General features: G+C 51.8%; 1 protein-coding gene across 2 annotated transcripts in view; it reads right to left on the bottom strand.

Moving 5' to 3' along the window:
* LOC144255269 (adenosine deaminase) overlaps positions 1-26,675 on the bottom strand; it is a 30,489-nt gene extending 3,814 nt beyond the window's left edge. For both annotated transcript variants that reach the window (XM_077799520.1, XM_077799521.1), the window contains exons 1-8: positions 26,528-26,675; positions 16,948-17,009; positions 7,161-7,283; positions 3,209-3,352; positions 2,405-2,520; positions 1,123-1,250; positions 511-582; positions 323-424 (exon numbers count right to left, since the gene is read on the bottom strand). In XM_077799520.1, the coding sequence (XP_077655646.1) occupies positions 323-424; positions 511-582; positions 1,123-1,250; positions 2,405-2,520; positions 3,209-3,352; positions 7,161-7,283; positions 16,948-17,009; positions 26,528-26,560 (780 nt within the window). In that variant the 5' untranslated portion in view covers positions 26,561-26,675. The remainder of the gene's footprint in view (positions 1-322; positions 425-510; positions 583-1,122; positions 1,251-2,404; positions 2,521-3,208; positions 3,353-7,160; positions 7,284-16,947; positions 17,010-26,527) is intronic.
* Positions 26,676-27,535: the final 860 nt, after the last annotated feature.

The raw sequence follows: 27,535 nt of genomic DNA, 5'->3' as shown, positions 1-27,535 counted from the left end.
AACCCTCCATGCCTAGCACTGGAACACCCACTGGCCGCTCCTGCCGGCTAGTCTGCTCCTCAGCTCTTGGGACCCTCCTGGCTTTCTTTCTTTTTCTTTCTTTCTTTTTTTTTAAACCATTGTTTTGCATTTTTTTAAAGAACTTTATTTAAAATTTTTTGTAATGTGGTGCTAAGGATGGAACCCAGTGCCCCACACATGCTAGGCAAGCATTCTACCACTGAGCCACAACCCCAGACCCACTCTCCTGGCTTTCTATTGCTCTGTCCAGGAGGGGATGGGACAGCCAAGACCAGCTCCCCCTACCTGCTGGCCCCCTCACCTCAAAGTGCATGTTTTCCTGCCGCAGCCTGTTGTAGAGGGCCTGGTCATCCAGGGTGTGGTAGCCATGTCCCACCCTCTCGGTCTTGAGTATGTCCACAGCCTGTGGAGTAGCAGATGGGGCTGAGTAGGGAGAGAGGGTGGAGGGAGGCAGGAAACAAGGGCCACTCCAGGGCCAGTGGCTCTCACCTCTTGGACCACCTCTGCAGGACTCGACTCTCCGGCATGGACAGTGCGGTGGATGCCGCTCCTTACCGCCTCCTGGAAGGGGAAGAGCCAGTCAGGACCCACAGGCCCAGCCTTTCCTGCACTTTGGGTTTGAGTATGGGCAGGTTGAACTGTCCCACCACCAGGCTTGGCTGCTTCTCGGGTCTTGACTCCCCCAATCACCATCTAAGTGCTTGTGGCTCTCAGTTCTTCCACAGTTACCATGTGTCGGGAACTGTTTGAAATGGTTTGTGTACACCATCTGAGAGTCATAGTATTATAACACCCATCTTACCGAGGGAAACAAGCTCAGAAGAGCTAAGTAGCAGGACAGAGGCCAACCAGCAAGTGTGGAACCAAGGAAACAGTGACTCAGAGAAGAGACAGTCTTGCCCCAAAGTCACACAGCAAATCATAGGCAGATGCAGGTTTAAACAGGACTTCAGTGCTACATAGGACTTTCCTTTATACCCAATCCCAAGCCCCCAGCCCAGCCAAGACACATTCAGGGATGCAGCAGGCCCCACACTCCCCATCTGTGTGAGTTCTTCCTAGAAGCTCACCCAGGGCCAGCCTCCCCTTCCACAGGCCCACCTCATAGGCCTCCACATGCCCCGGGAAGTAGCTGCTTCCTTTGATGGTCTCATCACCAGCCAGGTCGATGGCCACCACAGTATGATGCTGGTACTTCTTACACAGCTCCACCACTTCCAGGGACCAGTCTGTGGTGAGACGCCCACCAGGGCTCCATCAGCAGCATGGTGGAGCGGGATCCCTCAGCCCTCCTACCTGCTGTCCTATGCACCCATTGGAGGCCAGCACAGGACAAAGATCCCAGTGTTTTTTCTCAAATCCTGGCTGCTGAGTCAACCACATGGCCTTTGTCAAACTGCTCTGCCCCGCGCCTCAGACTCCTCTCTTCACAGAGAGAACCCACGACCTCTGCCTGGTGAGGCTTTGCCGAGGCCGTGTATAATGTACCAAGGACAGAGTCTGAGCTGTTCCCCCACTCAGTGCCAATCAGTCCCCCCAATTAAAGGGGATGACACAGAGCTTAACATTGTATCTCCAATGCAACTCACACTGGTATTGCCAGCCATACCACGAATGCATGTGGTACCCTCAGCTGTCGTCATTATGATGTGTTTACAAAGAATCCATGAACACAAGCTTCAGAACCACACTATTCTGGATTCAACTTGGGGCCAAGAGCCTTCGCCTTTCTTTGCCTCGGTTTCCCATCTGCCAGATGGGAATAAACCACGTAGCCCCACCTCAGAGCTGCTGCAAGGGCTAGGACAAGGCATGTGAATCGCTGCCCAGGGTGGGCCCTGCAGGTTGGCACTGACCCTTGGCTTTGTAACCACAGATTCTTAGGGTGGAGGGATGAGACGAGCATGATCCTCTTGTGATAACATGTCACTGAGGCCCAGGGAGGTGACGTGACCTGCCTGTCCAAGGTCACACGATGGGGCTCTGCTTCAGATTTGATCAGGTTCAGGGACAAGGACGTCCTCTCAGCAATCCCAGAAATCAGGCCCAGGCAAGGGTTCTGTGGCCTTGACAGGATGAGGCTGGGCCCACAGGGTCTCATGGGAGAACTATGGGCTATTTATCAACTGTTCAGGCTCCTCTGGTTTTGAGCTTTCTGCAGGTCATGTAGTTAGTTGTCAAGGACTGGTTTTCTCAGGGAGGACAGTGTCACCAGGAAGTTTGGAGCCAGCCTAGGAGGCGTCTGGTGACTTTGGGAGCTCCAGGACCCTGCTGACGTGCTCAGGGGATATCATGGGGAGGAGGCCACGTAAGGCCCCATGACCAGGCAGAAGGTTGGGGCCAGGGTCAGGTGGGCAGCTGGGCAGGCACTGATGGTACTCACTGGGCTGGTGGCGCATGCAGCACAGGATGGATCGCACTTTGATCCCGAAGGCTTGTTCCCCCTCCTTCAGGCCCTGGCCCACTATGTCCACCACTTCATCTGGGGTGAGGTCCCCTCTGTGTGGAGAGGAGTAGTGATAGCCTGGGGCAGAGGGAAGGCCTGGGACAGCCCCCACTGAGGGGTGGAGAGTCTCCCCCACTGCCCACTGCCTCTGAGGAAAGACTCACAGAGAGGACCCCGAGCCCCAGCACCCCCTGCCAGCTTTCTTGGAGCAGTCTGGGCACTTCTAGATCCCGGTGTGGGGGTGTAGGCCACCCCTCCCCACCTCTGGATGGAGAGAGAGCAGGACGAAGCTCAGCCTGGGGATTACTGCCTTCCACGGGGATCAGAATCGAGGCTCTGAAGGTGGGGCAAGCGGGCTTCAGGATGTCACTCTAAATCCACGGGGGCCTAGTGTGGGGGAAGAACAGGCCAGACTCATTCCTACCAGGGGATTGAGCAGGACCCTTAGAGCTGCTGGCTAAGTGGGTTGGCCTGCCCTGACAGCAGGCCTGCATCCAGAGCCATGGGCGTGAGACACAGCCAACACTTTTGTCCAGGGTAAATCATGAACCTCCAGCTGAGGGAGGGGGACCATATCTCTATGGCCAAGTTAAGCCCATCTTCATGAGGCCATGGATCAAGACCAAGATCAAGTTCAGGAGCTCCCAGTGGTCCAGCCCTCTGAAAAACCTAGAAGTTTTCTCCAAGAAGAGTGGAACACAGACCCACTCATCCCAGCTCCTCTCCAGGGCTGTCACTCACTCAGCCTGGTTCCAGGGAATCGGTTCCACTTTGGAGTTGGCCAGCAGGTGTGGGCTGTAGCGCACCTCCACATACACCACGCCCTCTTTGGCCTTCATCTCCACAAACTCATAGGCAATTCTTTTGATGGCTTCTCTGGAGCCTCTGGGAAGGGAAGAACAGGGTTGGGACCAGCCCGCTGGGAGCTCCAGGAACAAATGAGGCTGACCCCAACCTTTTCTGGCCCCCAATCGCTCATTCCCCAGCCGCAAGCTCTGGGTGTCTGCTGGGTAGGATCCCAGACCTGCAGCGCTACTTCCAGGCCACGCCTACCCTGGTTTCACCCGTGGCCGCTGGCTGGCCTGTCTCCATGCTTACCTGGCACCCCACTCTCCACACAGCCTCTGGAGCAAGCTTTTGAAAATGGAGCCGGGGCTGGGGTGCAGCTCAGGGGTGGTATACCTGCCTACCTTCCCCCAGGCCCTAGGTCCATTCCCAGCACCACAAAGACAAAAAGGGAATCAAAGAATATTGCTCCTCTCCTCCAGCCGGAAGGAGTGAACTTCAAATTCACGCCCAGCCTACAGGCACGATTGGCTCTCGCCAGGCTTCCCAGCGTCTTGCTTCTCACCCATTCTCTGAGGCCACCAGATCTTCTTTCTGGCCAAGGGCAGTCAAACTTGGTCATTTCCACTTCAGGCCTTTGGGTAGCAGCCCCCTCCACCAGAGGGCAAGTCCCCTGCCCTGGCCGATCCTGAAATTTTTCCTTCCTTTTACAGTATCCTGGCCTGAGTGGCCTTCCCTGACCACCTGCTTATAGGAGGGTCCTCTGTCAATCTTCACCCCTCCTCTGGGCTTCATTTTTCTCCACGGCCCTTATCACACTTGAGATTATTTATCACATGGCTTTTAGAAACCACTCCTGTCTCCCCTACTAGAATCTAGTCTCTATAAGCTACAGAGAATCGGTCATGGACTTATCTGCTGTGTGACTCTGGTTATTCACCCTCTCTGACACATCAAATGTTATCATGAAGACAGATAAGTTCTGCTAGAGTCTGTAAACAAGTCAGGATGGCGCTTGGCATTTTGCCAGGAGGAGTGGTTTGTGAGGTGGAGCCAGTGAGCCATTAAGTGTGGAGATTCCTTATTGGTTGACTGCTGTATCTAGTTTATGTTAATTAAGATAAGCTGTGTGGAATGTATATACACCCTTCCTGTCCTACAATAAACAGCTCCTACTCCTGCTGTATCAATCTACACAAGTTTTTCGTCACCCCCCGGTTATTTTGCTGCAGCCGGACTGCGGCAGAGCTCAACATCATAAGCCTCACCTAGGCCACTGCTTGGAGCAGAGCCCACAAATGCTAAAAGTATTTTGGTTGCTGCTGCCCTGTATTGGCTCCAGAAGTGAGGCATAAACCCACCTGCAAGGGCCTTCGTGAGCATTGACCAAACACCAGAGAACTGCGCCTACCTGGAAGTTTTCACCAAGAAGAATGGAACATAAGGGTTAGTAAGGGAAGGTCAGGGCCTGAGAGCCCAGGTGGGAAGGTGTGCCCTGCCTGGGAGGAGGGGTCCTGAAGGCAGAGGAGGCAGGAAGCTGGCTCATCCGGGGACAGGCCAGGGCCCTGGGCCTCAGACCTGCCCTAGGGAGGAGGCTGCTCACTTGCCCCCACACACCTGGCCACTGCCCCTCCCCACAGCTGTCACTCATTCGTTCCCCAAGAGGGTGTTGTGTCCCAGCACTGTGGCCACATGGTCCTAAGCACTGGGTGTGCTGTGGGCAGGAGGGGAGGTCCCTGTCCCGTAGAGGCCGCTACCCAGCAAGAGGCCGGCCAGCAAGTGTGATGCGCAGTAGGCCCCACAGTAGGCCCCACGACACCAAGAAAGCAGAAAAGGCCACTGTGACTCTCAAGACTGTAGTCAGGGAAGGCCTCACTGAGAAAGGGACATCAGAGCTGAGATGTGAAGAAGGTGAGTTCCAGGCAGAGGGATCAGCAAGGGCAGAAGTCCTAGGTCACAGTGTGCCTGGTGTCCAAGGACAGGGGAGGAGTGAGCAGGGGACGTGGTGGGGTGAGGGTCAGGAGGTAAGGACCCAGAGCACACAGGCTGTGCCCTTGACAGGGGGCCCTTGGCTTTTACTCCAAAGGACACAGAAGACAGGGAACTGGGGCAGGGATGGGGCTTAGATGTGAAAGGGTCAATGAGACTTCTCTGGCACTGTCCCATGCCCACCTCTGGACACTTTTCACGGCTTAATAATGTCCCCACCCACTCATTGAATCAAGACAGGCAAAAAAGAGCCTCAAACCCCTCCCCGAACCCAGGCCCCGGAAGCCAGCCTCCGCCTCACAACACAAGGCCCTGAACTGAGGGAGAGAGCCCTGGATTCATGGCATGCTGGCCTTTGACCCCATGTCTTCTCTGGACCTGTTTCCCTGGGTCTAGATAGGGTCCAGATGGGGCTCCCTGTCTGTCATCTATGGTGGTGGCATGGGGGCAGGGAGGACAGACTTTCATGGACCATGCAGCTCTGGTCAGATGGTATCTAACGGTCTGTCCAACACAGGCCACCAGGTACTTGGGCCTCTTCTGCCTAGTGAGATGGGAGCTGCCCAGTGGCATGGGAGATGATGGCCTCATGAGGCACCACAGTGTGGGCCGGAGCTCCACTTGTGCACCTGTGTGGTCGGCATAGGGGTATTGTGGGGAGAAGAGACACTTGTCCCTGCATGTCTGCTCACCAGGCCATGGGCAAGGGCAGAGGTACCTTCAACACTGAGCCCAGAGGCCTCCAGCAAGGAGTCAGCAGCCTGGGCCCACCTCGTCCTTCCCCGGATTCTGCGCTCTCTCTTGTCTCTCAGCAGCCTGTCTGGGCCACCTCACACACCCTCCTCTCTGGCCCATCTTGCAATACTTTCCTCAAATCTAGCATGATGTCCCACACCTCTGTCCCTCACAACAGGCCACCCTTCCACCTCTAGGAAGCCTCCCCAGACACCCCACCCTGTCTCTTGTCTCCTGAGTATATAGGACTGAGTGCTAAGGCAGATCCTTGCCTGCTGTGGGGCCCTCTCCTCGGGCCAGGAGGTCTGAGACATGACCAGAATGAGGATGGAGGCATGACCAGGGTGAGAATTGTAGCTTCTCCCTGGCCAGTTCTGTGGTCCTGACAAGCTCCTTCACCACCCAGAGTCTCTGCAAATGAGGGCCATGTTTACCTTGCAGGACTACTGACAACTCACAAACTCAAATCCAATTCTGTAAGCTGTACATGTATTATACTCTTCTTTGCCTAAGAGATTTCTGCTGTTAAGAATGGAAGTCAGGCACAGTGGCACATGCCTGTGGTCCCAGTTACGCAGGAGACTGAGGCAGGAAAATCACAAGTTCAAGATCAGCCTGGGCAATTCAGTGACATCCTGACTCAAAATTTAAAAAAGGTTGGGAATGTAGCTCAGTGGTAGAGTGCCTCTGGGTTCTACCACTAGTTCTGCAAAAACAAAAACAAAAAAGGAAGCAATGAGAGCTACACTACACAGGCCCCAGTGCCTGGTGTCTACAGAGGGAGTAATTATCTTCCAATCTTCCAAGTGAGAAGGATTTGCTGAGGACAGTGCTGGGTCCCTTCCAAATTCCAGGCCTATTATACAGATGGGAAAACTGAGGCCCAAAGAAGGTAACTGCCCAGTGTTGCTGTTACTCCACCCCAGAGTCTGAGATTAGCATCAGCGTTCTTAATTCCCATGTTCTGCCACATTTTTGTAGACATGGCATGCATTTCCATTCATCACATCCACTTTTCAGAAGGGACAACCAAGGCCCAAAGACATTGGAGAGACGTGTCCAAAAGGCCCCTCTGTGGTTCCCAGAGGCAGAGGCACATCTCTGTGCATCTCTGTGCCTAGGCACCTGGTCCTAGGCACAGAGATGCACACTGCCCCGGGTCCCGTGGGTTGGGCTCACTCACGCGATAGCAGGCATGTAGTAGTCAAACTTGCTCAAGAACTCGGGCAGAGACAGGGGCTTGTCCATGCCAATGATGTTCTTCAGCTCCTCTGCCGTGTTGGCTGGGAGGGCGATCCCTCGCTTCCTGAGAAGAAGACAGTGAGGGTGGAGGATCCAGCCAGGCCTGATGGGGTGGGATGGAAGTCTCCACTCGGAGCCTAGCAGGAAACCCAGGGACTCTCCATGCAACTCCTTCCCTCAGATGGATGGGAAAACTGAGGTCCAGCCCCTATAGAATCAGGACTGGAATTCTTCCCAGAACTTCTGGACCTAAGCCAGGGGAAAACAGCAGATCTCAAGAGTGACAAGCAGGGGTTGAAGTCTCCATGTCACATACCCTCCACATCCTTGCTGGGCCAGCATCTGCAAGTGCCAGGACCAGCCCAGGACTTCTTCCCAAGCCCCAGGAGTGACTAGAGCCAGCTGGTCCTGTGCCCAGGCAAGGGTTTCAGGGGCAATAACTGCAGCCTCACAATGCCTGAGGCAGAAATTGGGGCAGGACTTCCCCTTCTACCCTCCTCTGGCACATCAGAGTGGCCTGCCTGGTCTAGCACACTAGGAGGGGGTGCGTGGCAGCTCCTGAGGTGGGAGGGCTCAATGAGCTGGCCATCCAGCGTAGAGCCCTGTCCCCTCCTTTCCCCAGCTCCCGGCACAGGCTGGACCTTGGCAACCTGCTGAGAATACCCCTGTTGCTCAGAGCCCCCTTTACCCACTGGTGTCCCTGCCCCCCTGTGGCTATGGGAAAGTGGTGCCAGCTCAGGGCCACCTCCTTCTGCACGTGCTTCTGCCTCCTTCTCCTGTCCCACCTGGACCCTGGCACAGGGCTCATCCTAGGCTTCAGTTTCCCCACTTTAAAGATAAAAGGGACAAGAGAAAGAGAGAGAGAGAGAGAGAGAGAGAGAGATAAAAGTGACAACCAAGGAAATGCTTCCAACACAAGAGACAAAACAAGAGCAGATAAAAGCTACTCAGGGAACAAAGCAGAGAAGAGGACATACAAAAAAATCTAGAGGGAACGTCCTTAAGGAGTTGAGAAGATGCTGCATCCTTGAAGTAAGATTTTTTTTTTAAGGGACCTCAAGGGGCTGGGGGGGGTGGCTCGGTGCTACAGTGCTTGCCTATCACATTTGCGTCCCCAGCACTGAAGATGAACTTTTTAAAGTGTTTTCATATGTAACTGCCTATTCCCCAAGCCCCTGTGGATATGCCCCTTCCTATGTGGTAGACTTAGTTCCCTATGGGGACCCACTAGGCACCAGGTGGGTGCCCACCAGGCTGCCAGTCAGCCGTCTATGGCTGTTTACTGTAGGGGACAAGGTGACCCTGTGTGGTCCTGGTATATAGAGGACAGATGCCTGGCACCCTATGATAACCCCCAGTGTCCAGTCTCCCACTGCTGGCCAGCTTGCCCCAAGGTCATCTCCATAGGTCCATGTCCAGTCACTGGACCCTCGGGAGCCTGTGGGCGAACGAGCCGTAAGACTGTGTGAAGACAATGACTTTGATGGTGGACCTGACCAGGAGATGGGGAGGCCAGAGTGGACACTGGAGGCATCTGTACACAGTTGGGAGGTTATTCCCAGGGCCAAGGGAATAACCTAAGCTTCAGTTTCCCCACTTTTAAGATAAAAGGGACAAGAGAGAGACAGCAACAGGAAGAGAGAGAATGGCCATGTTCCGAGTGTGCTTTGGAGAAAGCTGACAGGTCGTGAAGGAGACTGAGAAGAGGTGAAAGAGGCCCCTGGAGAAGATGGAAGGAGTCCAGAGCTGAAGGAAGAAGAAAGGGTGAGAAGAAAGTCACTGAGACAGGAGACACCATGGGTTGGATCTGTAGGCCACCGGCCAGTGGCTCCCCCTTCCAGCCCTGCCAACTCCACACCCATGTCCAGGCCCCTGTCTGCTGACTCCAGGCCAAACTCCAGCTGGCACCTGCCCACCCTCTCTCCAGGGTCCACAGAGGTGGCAGGAGACACGGGACATCAGACCAGCGGCCATACTGACTCCTCCCTCCGTTTCCCCACCACCCTGCCCCTGCGCTCTGGCCTTCATGCTTTCGCTAATGAGCGCTCCCTGACCCCTTTGCAGTGGTGATCAGATTCAATCCCACTGTCTCACCCCGAGGACCCCTCTGGGGCTCTGTGGCAATAGTGGGCAGCACCAAGTTGGCAAAGGGCAGGCAGAAATAAGCCCAAGATGCACTCCATTCGCTGGAGCCATGAGGTGCTGATTGATAACACAATCGTCCTGAGCTGTTTATGGGCGGGAGGCCCTGAGCTAAGTGGGTTTTCCTGCGCTACCTCTCCAAAACCTCCAGCTGCATGTGTAATGGTGGGGGACATGGACTGGGGTCCACCTCCTGCTCAAACCTCTGCCCTGAGTTTACCAGGCAAGCTATTGCACCTGCCATGGCTCTGTCCTCACCTATGAAGTGGGGCACCAGAGTACCCACCTCATGAGAGGATGAGGCAGAGCGCTGGGGAGTGGGTGGAGCACCAGCAGTGCCAGTGTGCCCGTGTTACACAGCTAAGGAAATCACACCAGCAGCCTCCAGGGCAAAGGGTCACCGGAAGAGCACCAAGGTGGAGGGAGCGGCTCACCAGAACAGTCTTGGGGAGGTGGAAGAGGTGCTCCCGAGTCAGGGACAAACTCTCAAGGGCCACTAGTTTTCTACTCAGGGGCAGGTGTGATGAGGGCCACAACCAAGTTAAGATGGCGCCGGGCAGTATGCCAAGAGTAGTGGTTTGTGAAGTAATGCCAGCAAGCCATTAAGATGATGAGGATTCCTTAATGACTGACTGCTGTGTCAAGATGATGTCAATTAAGTTAAGCTGTGTGTAATTAGTTGGGTATATGTGTGGTGAGCCGTTTCTGTGAACTGTGGCCGCCATTACAAGATGGCGCTGGTTTCCCCTGTAGTCTGTGACAAACAACTCCTTATCAGAATGAGTTGGCACGCTGTGACTTGGCACCCTATGAGAAAAGTCCACGTGGCAGTTGTGCATTGGGGCTTTATCTGCTTTATTAAGGCTGGGGCACACGGGAGTAGGAGTAGTGGCAGTAGTAGTAGCAGTAGTAGTAGTGGCAGTAGGAGTAGCAGTAGAAGTAGTAGTAGGAGTAGCAGTAGAAGCTAAAAGACATGTCAATACAAAGGCCTGAATAAACAGCTGAAAGAAGAAAAAGTATCAAGGACCTGAATAAACTGCTGAAAGAAGATTCCTGAGTTGCGTCTTCCTTGCGGGCAAGGGGTCGCGACAAGTGGCGCCGAGACCGGGGAACCAGAACTTTCAGTCAGTCAGGGGTGGTGCACCGGTTAGTCCCAGGTAAGTGGGATCTGCGATCAAAGCAGGGATAGTCCCAGTAAGTGGGATCCGCGTCCAAAGCGGGGTCAGCTCCTCTACAAAGAAAGAGAGAGCCTCATATTTATTGCAGCTGCACTGTGTACTTTCACTTTTGTTTTCTGTGTTTCTTTTGTTGTGTCATTTCGCTTTTGTTTTTTGTGTTTCTTTTGTTGTTGTGTCCTCTGTAGATAAAGAGAGAGCGGGGAAAAAATAAATAAATAAATAAGACGCTCCTCTGTAGATAAAGAGAGAGTGGAGTTTTGTATTTTCACTTTCTTTATACTGCTTGGAACAGTATGGGTGCTACTCCCTCAAGCCCAATTTTGCTGGCCTTGGACGGGTTACTGCGTTCTAAGGGACTTAAAGTGAAGCAGTGCACATTACAGGGGTTTTTAGAAGAGACTGACTCTGTAGCTCCTTGGTTTGCTTTTTCAGGGAGTCTCACGATTCCCAGTTGGGACAAATTAGGGAAAGATCTGGATTTCGCTTACAAACAAGGAACTTTAAGGGGCGGTACCATTCCGCTTTGGAAATTAGTGAGGGGGTGTATAATGGATGGTAAATGCCAGAAAGCTGTGAGCGAGGGTCAGGCCGTTCTTGAGCAATTGCATGAAGAAAAATCGGAGGGGTCACATAGCGAGGTAGCAGAAAGTATTAGGAGTAAGAGTGGTGAAAAGATAAGGGAGTCTGAAGTTAAACAGAGGAGAAGGCTCTATCCGGACTTGACTGAGTTAAAAACTCCCAAGGACACAAGTAGCTCGAACAGTTCTGAGGAATTGGATCCACCCTAGCCGCTCTCAACCCCGCCTTCTCATCCTCCCCCTCCCTACCAGGCCCACAGAAAAGTCTTAACTGACCTTCTCCAGAGTATTCACCATGGCTTATTTTAGGACTTTCAGCAAAAGAATCTCTACAAAAAGGTTTAATGTAGATAAACTTCCTATTTTCATGTTGCCCTGTTTTATTTGGCTACTGTCTGAAAAAATCAGCATTCCAGGCACTGGACACTCCCTTACTAGTTTTTCACAAAAATATGTAACAAGGCCTCTGGCCTTGAGCTGGGCTTCACAGTGCTGACTACATTTCTAAGATAAGGGAGTTCCTAACTGGGCTCCATGGTAACAGCTGGCAGGAGGAAGAATTGGAAAGGGAGATAGAGGAACTGGAGGGTCGATTGAAAAAGTCAAGATTTAAAGCACCTACAGCCCCGATCGCTGTCACGCTCCCTCCTTATAACCCCGATTGGGACAAGGACAACCCCAGAAGGCTGGGGGGTGTTCAGTGGCAGCCTAAGACGCCCCAAACTTCCCAGTAATTGAAAACTTGGATGCCGATGGACAGCCGGCCAGAGTACATGTTCCTTTAGCCTTTAAGGATATTAAACAACTAAAGGAGGCAGTTACTAATTACGGATCCCATGCCCCCTTTACATTGACTCTCTTCGAGTCTTTCTCTGCCAATCAGCTGACACCTAGTGACTGGCAACAGCTTTGCACGGCTGTGTTGTCCGGAGGGGATTTTTTGTTGTGGAAAAGTGAAAATCAAGAGAGGTGTCGCAAGCTAGCCCGAGTCAATCAGGACGCCGGCTTCCCACGGCATAACCTTGAAATGTTAACAGGCTTGGGACAATATGCTATCATAAATCAACAAATTAATTATAATCCTGGGGTCTATGCTCAGATAGCTACAGCAGCCATTTAGGCTTGGAAGGCTCTACCTATTTCAAATGCTAAAACAAAAATTTCAAAAATTGCTCAAGGACCCTCTGAGCCTTATTCTGACTTCCTTGCCTGATTGATACAGGTAGCAGAAAAAATATTCCCTAACTTGGAACAAGCCATGCCGGTCATTAAGCAATTGGCTCTTAAATATGCAAATTCCTATTGCCAAAATGCCATTAAATCTACCAGAGCAAAGAGTGTTGATGACATGATTCGAGCTTGTAAGGATATTGATGGAGCTCATATTACAGGACAGGTTCTGGCCGCTGCCCTCAAAACGGAAACAGGGGCCTGCCCCGGGCCCCCGGAAGCCTAGGTGTATGGGGCAATCCAGGGACGGAATGGTACCCCGGGGAGTGGGCGACTTCGTCACCTCCCAGGGACCAACCCCTTTCTATCTGTAGACTCCCTAGGGGAATGCCAGGAAGTACAGGATGTACAACTGCAACTGCAGGTCGCAGAGACAGAACAAGCTGCTACCGCAGTAAGATCTTGGCCAGGCGGGGGAAAATGCAGACAAAATCAAACAAAATACAATCGGCTAAGAAAACTTGGAGAACTTTTGCCCTGAAAATGGGCACCAGACTCCATGTTGTTTGCATCACCATGGTAACCATGGGGTGCCTGGCCGGCATAGCTGCTTCCTGGTCCCACCTCCCACACTTTTGCGGGCTTCTGATTGGTTCTTCCACAGTCACTCAGACAGGACTTCTGGTCCCGCTTTCCAGCCACTAACCTGTACTACTGTGTTTCAGGTTTCTACCGGAGCTGCTCAGAGCCTGTATTTTTTTTACAAAAAAATGCCTACCTGTAAATGCTAATGAAAGATATCTTTTTCAGACAAAATTTAATTCCACAGGTTTCTATGTTACAGTCCTAAATTTAAGCTAGTTCTAAGTTAAATAACCTGACTTTTTCTCTATAGTTGTGTTACTAAATAATGTTCTTTTGATGGGAGATATCAAATATGCTTCTTTATATTTTACTTTTAATTTTGAAGGTTATGAGGATGCATTTGCTCGCCACAGGAACAAGCCGGCAAAGTTCCTGTGATGACCAAAAAATCCTTATTTTCATTGCTAACTATAAAAATAAAAATGTATACTCAAGGATCTTATTTCAGTTACATCAAGTGACGTCACATAGAAGAGTGCACTCCTAGTTAAAAATAAATTTAAATGGATCCAAATATTTTAAGACCACGTGGTTACATAAAGTTAATACAATTATAAGTTATGTTCTTATTCTTTATATATATATTTTAGATATTTAGATAACCTATATTTGTCAATCTATAAATTAATTAGCACATGCCTAATTGATTAGTTAATATATATTTGCCTAATTGTTTTTCTTCAACAGAAAACCTATAATTTAAGTTTTATATTTACATTTATCAGATACTCTGTTTTTTCAGTTACAGATATTTGAGATAAATGTGTTTACTATAAATTTGCTTTTAAGTAAAAATACAATCAAGTAATTTCTACTTCTCAAGGTTATTGTTCAAACTCATATAATGATAAATTATTATAATTATTTCTCCAAAATATCTAAAGGTTTTAACTTTATTTTCATTGATATTTCTTCTCAAAATATAATAATTTGTTTATAGATTCTAAGGTTTTCAAAAATTGTTCCAAAATATAAAAAGCAAAAAAAAAAAAAAAAAAAACACACACATGCCTCCTCCTGGATGAAGAACGTTGGTGTCCTGTGATTTTTTTATTATTTTTTAACCTCGACGTCTCTCGCCGGACTCGGTTTCCGTTAGCCGGACTTGGCATCTGGAGGTCCTTACCGAGATTCGGAAAACAGAGGTAAGCAGACAAGGCTCACCTTCTAAGGGAGAAGGGGGAAGATTGGATCAAAGATAATTTAAAGAGACAGGGTACGTACCATGGGTAACTCAACAGTGAAACTTCGTCTGGCCAACGAAGTTAAAGAACTGTTAAACAAACAAGGAACAGAAATAAAAACCAAGACAGCAACTGAATTCGTTGAAGGTATAGCCCAGGCTTGTCCTTGGTTTCTGACGGGAGGCTTTCTTAATAACAGTGATTGGGATTTGGTAAAGCAGGATCTCCAAAAGTTGTTGAGGGACCAAAGTCCAGATAGAGTCCGATTGCTACTTTCTCTCTATGGAGATTGGTAAAGGATGCTCTTTTAACTGATAAAGTGAAGATTAAGGAGCAGCTTGCTGAATGCAAACAGGCTCTTAATCAGGTCCAAACTGCTGCCACTATTAATCAGGTTATTCAACAAACTTCCACCATACTCGATTCTCAAAATAAAGTTAACCAACATCTTTTGTCAGGGATTTTAGCTGCCAACCAAAGAATAGATTTACTCCAAGCTCAGGTAGAAGAATTGGCTGACTTGGTGCTTTTGGGTTGTGTTGACCAACATGCACATTTATGCATAACCTCTGTCAGATTTAATAATTCCAGGAATGCTTCCCGCATCATCGGAGAGTACTTGGCCAAAAATTGGTCCATGGTGGCAGAAAATTTGATCCAGTCTCAACTGACTCAGATAGCTGTTTTGAACAACACCCGTGTCATACCGGTGACTTTGGGACAATTCACCCTTTGGATTTCTTCTGCCTTTTCCTTTTTTAAGGAGTGGGTGGGAGTAGACATTTTTGGTACTATGTGTTGCTTTGGTGTGATTCTCTGCTTGTGGTTTCTCTGTCGCCTCAAGGCCTGCAGTGCTCACGATAAGGCTCTGATCATACAAGCTCTTGCTGCTTTAGAAAATGGCAACTCGCCACAGGTCTGGCTTGCGCATCTTAAACAGTAAACCTTTGACATGGTCGTTGCACCCCAAGTTATTATAACATTGCACTGGGATCGACATGTCCTTCTTTTGTCACTCTTCTAATGCTGGAACTTCTACTATATCTTTCCTCTGTGCATACCTCTCCTCCCTGCCTTTCTGCACTAGGATCTTTACTAACTAATCTTACGGTTCAACTACACCTGCCATTTGATGGTGATGGTCATGGGTCCTGTTTATGGAGGCGGTTACCATGACAATGTCCTGTTGGCCACAACACGCTGAGCTGATCTTGTAGTACCCAGTGACGGGCAACTTCCACGCTTGCACGGCAACCTAAGACAGGGGAATGGGGCCTCCCCAGAGACGGGTAAGCAGTGCAGGGGCGGTGGACGACCTAAGACAGGGGCTACTTGATTCCCTTTGACATGCAATAAACAAAAGAGGGGAACTTGCTGATAGCAGGCCTTCCCTGGCCCCCGGGGCCCAGCCCCCAATTCCTTGTTCTGCATGTTGAAGTGGCCAGCTCACTAGGCCTCCTGTTTATCCGCCTGAGATTCCACGGGAACGTCTTGACCTTTATCTAACAATGGCAGATGTCACGACCGAATTTCTCCCCCTTTCTGCTGTCCGTGCCTTTCTTTCAGGGTGCTGCCAACTTGTTTGTCGTTGTATTTCTAAACAGCCACAGTTCAGCCTCAGCTGTCCCCCTTCGTCTACCATCGTCACGATACAGGATGCGAGGCAAGGCACTGCACTTGAGTGATCCTTGAAGTGGACCTCAAGGAGAGCATGTCCTATTGCATGCGGGTTGGACGTCCACGCCCCGCCCCACGAAAAAAGGCGTCGGCTGATATGGCCTCAGGTTTGGGGAAGGGCCCTCCTTAAGGCTGGGCCATACTATGCAGCCACTTCTGTACAGTGGGATAGGACCTCTACTCTCGCCTGTATTGTCGTAATAAAACAAAAAAGGGGGAACTGTGGTGAGCCGTTTCTGTGAACTGTGGCCGCCATTACAAGATGGCGCTGGTTTCCCCTGTAGTCTGTGACAAACAACTCCTTATCAGAATGAGTTGGCACGCTGTGACTTGGCACCCTATGAGAAAAGTCCACGTGGCAGTTGTGCATTGGGGCTTTATCTGCTTTATTAAGGCTGGGGCACACGGGAGTAGTAGTAGTGGCAGTAGTAGTAGCAGTAGTAGTAGTGGCAGTAGGAGTAGCAGTAGAAGTAGTAGTAGGAGTAGCAGTAGAAGCTAAAAGACATGTCAATACAAAGGCCTGAATAAACAGCTGAAAGAAGAAAAAGTATCAAGGACCTGAATAAACTGCTGAAAGAAGATTCCTGAGTTGCGTCTTCCTTGCGGGCAAGGGGTCGCGACATATATGTACCTCTACAGTCCGGCAGAGAGGCGGCTCCTGCTACCCTGGGTGCCCGCTACTTTGAGTTCTCAGTTCCTGCTGAGTTCACTGGCAATAATGTAGTTCCTGCTTCAACCTTCAAGTTGCTTGTCACTTGTCGGTTATTTTGCCTAGCCGGACTTGGGCAGCCTAGCCAGACTACGGCACAAGTGCCTGGACACCTGAGAGGATCCTGGTTTACAGGATAGAACGTTCAAGTGTGGTGAACTTTTGAAGATCATGGGGGTGAACTGAGTCCTTCCAGCTCCAAACAGTGAGTGGGCAGTAAACAGGTGAAGGATGCAGAGAGGAGTAGGAGAGGCATCTCCCAGACAGCCCCAGAAGGAGGCCCTAGCTGACCTCAACCCCCACAGACCACCTTCTTCTGCCCATGGGCTGGCTTGATTCCCACAAGGATCCATAAAAAACAATGACCCTGGACTTTTCTAGGAAATTTTGAGGAGCCGTGGACTCCCTCAACCTCTGGGGAGGCAGCTCCTGGCTATGGACTTACCTGCCGTAGTATAAGATGGTTTCAGGCTTGATGGCTCCATCCAGGTGGACATGCAGTTCTACCTGCAAGGGGCAGAGGGAAGAGAGAGGGGACACCCATGGGTGCCTGAAGAAACTTTCAGGGGTTGTTAACGTCAACCATGAGGACCACGGGCCACCACTGCCTGGACACTGACCACATGCTTTGATTTAACCCTCACCATGGGGTGGGCTCAGCTGCTATCTCTCTTTCACAACTGAGGACACTGAGGTTCCGAGAGGTTAAATTTCTTGTCCGAGGCCATGGAGCAAGCAATGTCAACAGGAACCCGACCCAGGGCCCTGCTCCTAATCCCAGCCAGGCAATGGCAGAGCCAATTCCCAAGATTGTGCTCTTAACCACAAGGCCAGCCAGGGTCCCCTGGGAACCCTTCAGCCCCAGCCACCTCTCAGATAGCTCCTCCTCTCAGCCACCTGCAAATCCAAGTTCAGCAGAGAGGACTAAGGACTACAGATACCACAGTGAGAACCTGCAACATTTAAAAGTTCAGGCTCCACGTTGGGGGAATTGATATTCAGCAGCACGAGGTCTTTCTAGTACTCTAGGTAGGGTACTGGATACTTGGTGGTCTTGGCGATCACTCCCCATGGACTCAGTCTCATCTCACATCTTATACACAAAGCCAAGACTACCAGCAGGGGCTTGGAGACCACCCATCTGGCTTTACTCTAGTGCTGCTCCTTCTCTGGCTGTGGGACCTCAGACAAGGTGCTTGATATCTTCTAAGCCTCAGCTTCCTCAATTCAAAAACAATGGGACTTTACACCGCCTTGTCTAAGAAAAATTGTAAGGATTTATAAAAGACACTGTGGCGCTCAGGTATGGCCCCAGGGGAACAGCCCTGCCTTTCAACCAGGGCATTCACTGTGAGCTGGTAAGAGGCACGGCAGGTGCCGGGAGACCGTGGGCTAAGGGACTTTGCCTATTCCAGGTTAGAGAGGAAACTTCCCAGGCCAGGGAATAATTAAAAAAAAAATCCCCACTGACAACTCCACAGAAAAGGACCACCTCTGGAACTTGGAGGCCCAGATAAGAAAGTTAGGTGCCTTGGTGAGGAAGAGCAGCAACCAGGGAGCTGGCCCTTACAGAGGAGACTTGGCTGGGGCCCACAGGACTGGCAAGGACCAGAGATGCCAAGCCTCCCACAGGCAGGACTCAGGGTGCCCAGATGTCTCCTGAGTCTTCCACCTGGTGAGGAACAGCAGTCCTCACACCCAGACTTGGGGTCAAGTTAGCTGTTGGGTCCCTGACCAACTAATTTAATTCCCACCCCTGGCTAAAGCACACTCAGCATTAGGACCCTGTAGCCCAGAGATCTGTCAAGCAGCTGTGTGACCTAGAGCAAGTATCCTCCCCTCTCTGAATCTCTACTTTCTTATCCTTAACCCTCATAAGGCTATGGGGAAGATATAACAGAGGGAGTTATACTATTCTGAGAGCATCACGCAGTGACAGATGGCATCCTGGCTTCTCCGTTCACTTCCCGTGTGACCTGAAGAAAGTCACCACTCTCTGTGTCTCCATAACCTCACCTGTCAAATGGGAAGAACAATATGCCTTCCTCCTAAGGCTTCATGAGGTCAACCACATTAATGCACCTGGAGCACCTGACACACAGCGACACACAGCAAAAGGTAAACACGAGTCCACCGCCAACCTTTCACTAAAAAACAATGCCAGGTTAGATGGCCCACACCTGGAGTCCCAACAACTCAGGAGGCTGAGGCAAGAGGATCACAGGTCCCAGGCCAGCCTGGGCAACAGAGAAAGACCCTGTCTCAAAATAAAATAAAAAAAATTAAAAAGGGCTGGGGATGCAGCTGGGTTGTAGAGCACCCCAGAACAGAAAAATCAATCAATTAATAAAAATTATGTAGCACTGCTGGGTGCTAGGGGTGCAGACCAAAGCAAAAGGGATGAAGTCTTGTTCCTGTGTCACATGCGGTCCAGCAAGGGACAGAGGTATCAAACCAATGTCACGTGGATAAATGTGCAGTCTCAAACCAAGAAGGCCCCTCAGGAAACACAAGCATAAATCCTGCAAGAGTAACAAACCAAAGAACCGAGCCCACGGAGGACCTAACTAGGCAAGAGTCAGGAGGAAGGCAGGAAGAACATTCTGGGCAGAAAGAACAAGAGAAAATGGGATGTATGGAGGAACTGAAGGTCAGGTTCAGAGAAGGAGGTCCTGGGAGAGGGGCACTGCAGGGCAGGACCAGCCAGGCAGGCTCTGCAGCCACAGGGAGCTGGGCTTTCTCCTGAGGCCATGGAGAAGCCATGCAGGGCTCAAAGCTGGCCAGAGGGAGAGGGTGACAGAGAGGCTTGGACCCCCTGTCACGAGGTAGACAGGGGAAAATGGGGACAGAAAGCTGTCAAAGGAAACAAACACTTCAGAGTAGGCCTGGGTGGGTGGTGATTCCCACAGGCTAAGGCAGAGATCCTGGAAGACAGCCAGATCCTAAGGATGGGGACAGGGACGTGGGGAGAGTGGCATGGCTGGCTTGGTTCAGCCGGAGCCACCTTTGAGACATTTGAGAAAGCAGAGGCTCAGGGAAGGGAGGTCACCTTCTCTGTCAACTGTCTCACAGACAGAGTGATACCAGGGTCAGGAGGCGCTCTGAGACCCAGGCGGGAGATGGCACCTGCAGCTGAGTCAGAGACAGCACGTTAAGGAAGGAGAGGCTTAGGCCTAGGCCCAGGCCTTCACAGGCCAGCACTCCAGGGCTGAGCCAGGGAGGCAGAAGTAGGAGGCACAGAGTTGCCTGATGAGCAGCAGGGCCTGGCCATGGGACGTCAAGGGGGAGCAGTGCCCACCAGGTCAGCATAGTGGGATCTCGATGCTGACTCCCCTAAAGCTGTCTATAGCCCAATCCCCAGAACCTGTAAAATATGACCTTATATGGCAGAATATGGGACTCTCAAAAATCTTGAGAGAAAGTACTTTCTCTGGACAACCTGGTGGGCCTTGATGAAACCTTGTGTCCTTATCACAGAGACAGAGATAGGCACCCCACAGGAAGTAGCACTGTGATCACCAAGCCAGAGACCAGTGCTCCTGAGGCTGGAAAAGACAGAATGGGACCCCCTTCCCCAAGTCCTCAGAGGGTGAATAGTCCTGCTACTACCCTGATTTTGGACTTCTGGCCTCTAGAACTATAAGGGAATAAATTTCTGTGGTTTTAGGCTTCCTGGTATGTGGTAATTTGTTACAGGAAACACATACAGCCAGGCCTTCCCAGAAGTCAAGGGTAGGCGGGCTGGAAAACACCCCTTGGTTTAAGAATGTAGGCACTAGGGACCCTGGAGTAGTTCTCAACCCATTAGGAGCACCAGGGGACCTTCAGAAAGTCACAAATGCTCGGGCCCTAGATCACTCATAACCCAATCCTGGGGGTGGGCTCAGGCCTAGCTTGTGTGTGTGTGTGTGTGTGTGTGTGTGTGTGTGTGTGTGTACAAAAGGCTCAGCTGCAGACTGAACCCAGGGCTCCTCCACCTGCTAGGTTAAGTGCTGTACCTTGGAGCTACACCCCAGCCCTACTGTCTTTAAAGATCTACACTTTGTTTTTTTTTTAAATGCAGTCAAGTTGAGAATAAGTGCCCTAGAGAGGCCTAAGCAAGGGCCGAATCCATACTGAACAGGGAGGGGAGGTGAGTAAGAAAATGGAGAAATTTTTGACTATTTCATAAATTTTATCCCTGGATGGGAAACAAATGGCCTGTGAGAGGGCAGGAAGTGGATGTGGGTTCAAGAGAAGTTTGTTTTCTTTGATCTTGGTCCTAAACATTGGAGGGGATGATGGAGGCTGAGAGATGAGAGCTGTAAGAGGCTGCTGAGAAATGAGCCTGGGGGAGGGGATCCCATGGCACATGCCGTCTAGTACAGGGGACAGGGGTCAGGCAAATGTCACATGGATAAATGTACAGGCTCAAACCAAGATGGCCCTCAGGAAATACAAACAGAGCCCTAAATGGAGAGCAACAGGCCAAAGACCTGAGCCCAGCTGGAGGCCAGTGGTGGCCTCCCAGGAAAGCAGGCCTCCAGCAGCAGTATGCTGAAGGATGAAGAGGAGCCAGTGAGGCAGCGCAGGAGAGGGAGGGGCAGGAAGAGCATTCTAGGCACAGGGAACAGCACTGCAAACTCCACGCAGCAAGAGAAAATGGGGCGGATGGAGGAACTGAAGCTCAGGTTCAGAGAAGGGGGTCATGGGACAGGGGATGTTGCCAGGCAGGACCACCCAGATGGGGCTCCTGCCACCCCAGGGAGTTGGGCTACTTCCTCAGAGCCTCTGAGAGCAGGGAACTCAGGCAGTGAACAGGAAAGGGGACATGAAGGATCTGTGAGATGACTTCTGGGAAAAGTGTTTAAATATTAATGCAAGAGAGAGCCAGGGCTCTCTTCAAATGGGTACAGCAACTGACAATGTTCAGCCTGGTGATGGCCAAGCTCAGCTTGGAGACCACAGTGACCTTCCCAGGGTCACACTGATTGATGATGGTAGAGCAAGGTTGGAACCCAACTCCTCCAGCCTCTGAGCTGGAGTCCCACCCACAGGCCTCAGTCCCTCCCTGGCCCTCCTGCCAAGCCTGTGCCTGGCCTCCTGACCTCTCTGGGGAGCAATCTCACCCTCCTTCCTTGTTCTCATCCGCTGACCTTTGGCTCATTTATATAACACATCCGTCTCCCCCCCCCCCCATGGCAGGGACCTTGTCTGTGTCGTCTTGCTGTACCCTCAGTGCTGGCACAGCACCTGGCACTGCAAAACATGCTCAAATGACCCAGTGATTGCCATCTCCTCCCCTGCACCACGTCTCTCTGCTGTAAGGAAGGCACTGACTTCCCACCTTGGGCCTGGAAAAGAATCCAGACAGGGTCTGACCAGCCCTGGGGGCCTCAGCACTGCAGCCAGAACCCAGATGAGCCCCAGGTGCCAACTGCCAGCTACAAGCCCTTCCTTCCCAACTCTGCTCTTGGCAGCAAGCTGGGTGGTGCCAGGGGTCAGTGCCTCATGCCCCCATGGTCTCTCAACTGAATTTTTTTTGGCGGGGGGGGGGGCAGTTCAGGAGGCAGCAGCCCTGGGTCCACACAGTTTCAGCCCTGCCTCCTCCAGGAAGCCCTTCATGCTCAGCCCACTCTGGGCTTCTGCAGCTGCTAGATACAGAGTAGAAGGTGCTGGCCGAGCAGTCCCTTGACACCTGGCTGAGCTCTCTGTTGCTGCCATGAGCCTCCCCAGAGGTTTCCCAGATGGCAAGATGTGCTTTCTGCTTAATGGATACTGTGTGGGGCCACAGCCTAGAAATAACCCAGTTACTCCCACTTTTTAGGTGACCAGACTGAGCCTCAGAGAGATCAACATAAGACTGATGAGTGTCAGAGACTAATGGATACCACGGCCAGAAATTGTTTTGACCTTAAATCCAAAAGTTTTCACTGCAGCAACAAGCCCCCCGCACCCTGTGAGGCCAGGGCTGGGTATACCATGGGAAGTCAAGCAGCACGACTCACAACCAGGCTGCAGCTGCTGCTGCTGCTCACTAACCAACAGCAGCTAGCCCTGGCGTCCATGCTGAGCCCAGGCTTGAGGTCTGTGAGATGCATGTGGGTAAAATTCCCATTTTACGGGGAAAACGGAGGCACGGTGAAGGAGTTTGTTGAAACTCCCTCACTAATAAATGGGAGATCAGGACTCAGACTTGGTCAACCCAGGCCCTGTCTAGGGCTCAAGATCAAATCCTCAGCTCTTCTACCTCCCTCAGCTCCTAAAGCCAGATTACAAGCACCAAAACCACAGTGGCTATCTGCCCCCACAGCTGCTCTGGGACCTTGGTGCACTTAGGGGTGAGGGTGAACCTCCCTCAGCACCATCAAACTTCACCTCGGGCTCCCCCATACCACTGTGGTCCAAGGTCAGAGCATACTGTCACCTTCCCCGACTTGTCCTCCCACCCAAGCATCCTGAGAGGGGCAAGATAGAAATCATCTCAGAATGCCTGGACGGGAGGTCAAGTCCTCCCAGCTCCCCCCACCACACCATGCTGAGGTTGGATGTGGAATCATGAGGCTGGCTGGCCTCCTTGATCCCTGTGTACCCACGGGTCAATTCCCCTCTCTGGGGAATTGTCCTTTTCTGTCAAACAAAAGGTTTTAATGAAACCCCGTCTCCTTCATTCATCCCCATAGTAGGCAGGCTGTCCTGGTGGCTCTGGTTACTAAAAGGCACTGAGAGCCAGGACAAGAGCCATCAGAGGCTTTGTCACAGGGACACAAAGGAGTGCCATTCTGTGGGTGGGGAGGCTTTCCAAAGACCCTACAGCTAGGACACACACACCCGAGGGCCTGCCAATCACTGCAGAAGAAACACTGGCACCTCAGTTTTCCCTGAGAACCCCAGGACATTGTGTTTGGATTTTTTGTTTATTTGCTTTTGTTGTTGTTGTTGTTTTGGTTTTGGTTTTTGGTACTGGGGTTCAACTAACTTACCCAGGCTGGCCTCAAACTTGTGTTCTTCCTGCCTCAGCCTCCTAAAGCCAGATTACAGGTATGTGCTCCCAAGCCCAGAAAGACATTGGTGCTTTTCAATCCACTTTATGGAAGAAGTAGCTGAGGTTCAGGACTTGCCTATCTGAGGATGTAATGGTGAGGCAGGTATTCAACCCTGGTGTATCTCAAGTGCAAGACCAAGTTGCCACCTTGATTCTAATTTCTCTGCCCTCACCCTCCTTCCTCCTTCCACCCCCCCACCCCCACCGACAAAGTGGGGATGACAATGTAGCAAAATAGAAAACAGTTAATAGCATTCACTTGAGTTTTAGGTCCATCTGGGTTCAAATCTAGTTTTGCTGCTTTCTGACTGTGTGACTTTGGCAAGTTCCTCCCCTCTCTGACTCAGTTTCCTCATATGTAAGGCTATGTGAGCATGTAATGAGTTAACATATATGCAAAGCAGTTAGAACTGTGCCTGGTACAGAGTAGATATTTAAGTGTGTGAAAGAAAAAGCACACTGGTGCTTGGTCCCAATCCCTCTGCATGGGGAAGAGATAGCACAGTCCCTCCCCAGCCTGGGCGCTTCACATGCCAGTCTACAGCTTCAAGGTGCTCAGATTTCGTGTAGCATTGGGCAAGTTCCCTCACCTCTATAGGTCTCAGTTTCTTCATCTATAAATGGTGATGAAGACATCTGCCTTGTTGGGTCATCCAGAATTCTGAGGAAGAATTGCCAGAGGGTACCCAAGGCCACTCACAGGACAGCCATTGTTATAATTACAAAAATGGGTGTGTGCTCAGCCCTGCCCTCCAGGACAAATAACACCTGAGGACCACAGGATTTTCTAGCCCTGCCTCCTGGGAACAAAGAGTGATAAAGGACATACATCTACCCCCTTGCCTCCTTCTCCATTGCCCAGAAAGTTCTTGGGATGCATTTGTTGGAATGATCATCAAATGGGATAGCCACATCCGAGGGCCTTGCTTCTTAAAGGTGTCTGTAGACCAGAGGCAGATGTCCCCAACCAAAGCCCAAATATTCAAACACTCAAAGCCAGTTGATTTGGGTGCACATGAAGTTTGAAAAGTACCACCCATGCTGCCCTCTTAAAGCTGGCCAGGTCCTGGGCCCCAGCGAGTGACAGGTTTGAGAAGCTAAAGAATCCAGCAAATGCCCCTCTCCCAGATGTCTGCACCTAGATACTAGCATCCCCATCCCCAAGGCTCCCACAAACAGAGCTCAGGAGAGGTGGTTAGGGGCACAGAATTTCAAAGCCACCTTCCCTGGTCTCAGATCTCAACTCAGCTGCTTTGAACTCAGGCCTAGTTAAGTTCTCTGTGCCTGTTCTTCATCTCTAAATGGAGATGGGTCTGGCTGCTTCACAGTATCCAATAAATTCTTGTAGTTACTGTGTTTAGGCTGGTGCCTGGCACAGAAAAACCAGCCCTTGGTAAGTGTCTCCTGTGATAACGGGTGGTCATACTTATTATCTGATCACCCACAGGAAGGCCCAGTCACAGCAGCTCTTCCCTGCCTTCTCGCCAGCTCAATGACACAAGATCTGTCATATCTCAGACATGGCAGGTGACATGCCATCTTTACTCTCAAGCATCCAGACACCCATGCAAGCAAATGGTGTCTTATTCCCCAGATGTGGAAACTGAGGCTCAGAGGGAAGAATGACCTGCCAGTAGGAATCAGATGAGGAGACTGGATGAGACCCCAGAACTTGAGCCACAGTATGAGGCCTCCCTATAGGACTGATAGAAAAGTATGACCAGAGTCAAATTGGTGCCCACACCAAACACTATAGAAGTGTCACCTGTTATTGGCTCCATAATTTCCACTTCACACCCAATCGAGGGGCTTCACCCTTATTCCCTTACATTCACATCAGGGGATGGTGGTTCGCAGCCCAAGGGCAGAGGGAATCTAAAGCATAAACATTTTAAAAATAAAAAATAAATGTCTTCAATGGCAAAAGGCACTGATGAGCAGCAATGATGGGCAGGGGCTTCTAGACAAGACGCTATGGAGGCCTGGGTTGGGGCAGTAGGGCTGTCCAGACACTCCTTACTTCTGACAGGGTGTAGCGGAGCATTTTCTCTGTGGTGGGGGCATCAATAATGGGGTCCAGGCCTGCCTGCTCCTGTCTCCTCCCCCTGTGCCCCATGATTCTCACTAAAATTTTTGTGATATCCGCTGTCCTCTCTTGGATAAGTTGAGACCAGCTGCAGTTGACTAGGTCCCCAGGCCTCTCAGTCTCAACACCCTATTGGCTGATTCGCAGGACTTGGTGGACTCCTGGGACCCGCCCCTCCCCATACAGAATCTGTAGGGCTCCAAAGCAGGCCAAGTGGACCTGGAGCTATCCTGACTCCGCTGTTCCCAAGACGCCACAAAGACTCCACAGCTGGTGGGTGGAGAGACCAGGGGCTCTCCCTTGGGGCCAGGGGCCCTGTCCTGGCCCCAGTGAATCCTACTGCAGCCCGAAGCCCAGGTTCCTCAGTCCCTTGGCCCCAGCATAGGAAGGGGCGCGCCGCGCTCGCTTCCTTCCCCTTCCTGGCTTGGCTCAGGGTTCATCCCATGGGGGCATCCACAAACCTGGGCTCCTTGGCGCGGGAAAAGCCATTATAAAGTTCACTGCTGCTTTGATCCTCAGTGCGCCCTGGCTCAAAGCTAGGTGCCTACAGACAAAGACCTCAGGACTAGGATACCGCTGAGATTCAGAGACGCCCAGCCCCTGCCTAGGTTCACACAGCTGCTCAGTGCTGCGACGCGAGCGCGCATTTGGCAGACGGGGAGGCAGAGACCAGAGAACAAGTCAGGGGCAGAAGCAGAACCGCAGGCCGGCCAGGGACGCCCGCGGGTTCTGGACGCTCCCTGCCTCATTGCCGCCCACTGAACACCCGGAGGCGAGCCGAGACTTGATCCTAGGAAAGAAAGCGCCCGCAGGAGCTCCGGGGTGCTTCTGGGGTGAGCACGCCTGCAGCTGGGCCCCCTAAACCCCGACAGATCGGGAGCCAGACCCGAACCCGGAGCCCCGGCCCGCGCTCACTTTGGGCTTGTCGAAGGTGGGCCTCTGGGTCATGGTGCCAAGCGTGTGTCCCGGCGCTGCTCCTTCCGCCGAAGGCCGGTGGGCTTCCTCTGGCTCAGTGGCAGGTCCCGTTCCCGGTGGCCCTCACAGCCGGCTCCCCGCCACGCTGCTCTTTACCGGGCTGGGCCCCGCCCCGCCCCCCCGCTCCCAGGCCCCGCCCCGCCCCCCGCTCCCAGGCCCCGCCCCGCCCCCCCGCTCCCAGGCCCCGCCCCGCCCCTCCCCGGAGCCCCAGCCTCGCCGCCTCCGGGCCCGCGCATTTCCTGGTGTTCCGGACTCCGCGTTCTGGTGGGCTGTCACCGACCCGAAAACTCGTGCAGAGCCACCTGTGGGCTCCGTCGCAGCCGCGTAGCCGGGCTCTGCCTCCTTCCCGGCGCTTCCAACGACAATCGACGCTTCCACTGCTACCTGGGCGCCTACTGTGTGCAGGCCAGAGCTAGAGGCGGCCGGGTTGAGGGGGTTCGTGGGGTGAGGGGACCCGTGAGCTTCGGAAGCCTTGGAGGCTTGGGTCTACGTGCTAGATCCAAGCTCGCTGCAGAATCACTGGACAATGGAGGGGTCACGGTGGAGAAGCCTCCAGGGCGCTGGGGACAAAAGAAAACCCAGGGTGGCTGGAGACCCCCAGGGGACCAGGACACAGTAAGTCTGAGCAATTACCCGGATAAACCTGCCCAGAGACCTGAACCAAACGTTCACACCCTCACTGGCTGTAATGGAGGCACCCTAAGGCCCATTCACAGGAGGATGAGCAAATCAACTGAAATACCACTCCGTGACCTCCTTTACAGCAGTGAAACTGAATGCATTTCAGCCACAGACCCCACCAGGGGCATCTGGTAGCTGGGTGTGGTTGAGCTCACCTATGACTCCAGTGAGTCTGGAGTCTGAGGCAGGAGGATTGCAAGTTGAAGGCTAGTCTAGGCAAATCCCTGTTTTTTTAAAACAAAACAAAAGCTCTACTGATAATGTGAG

This window comes from Urocitellus parryii, chromosome 6, assembly GCF_045843805.1.
Source record: "Urocitellus parryii isolate mUroPar1 chromosome 6, mUroPar1.hap1, whole genome shotgun sequence".
Lineage (NCBI taxonomy): Eukaryota > Metazoa > Chordata > Mammalia > Rodentia > Sciuridae > Urocitellus > Urocitellus parryii.
Note: the sequence above shows the minus strand (reverse complement) of the source record. Positions and strands in the feature narration are given on the sequence as shown.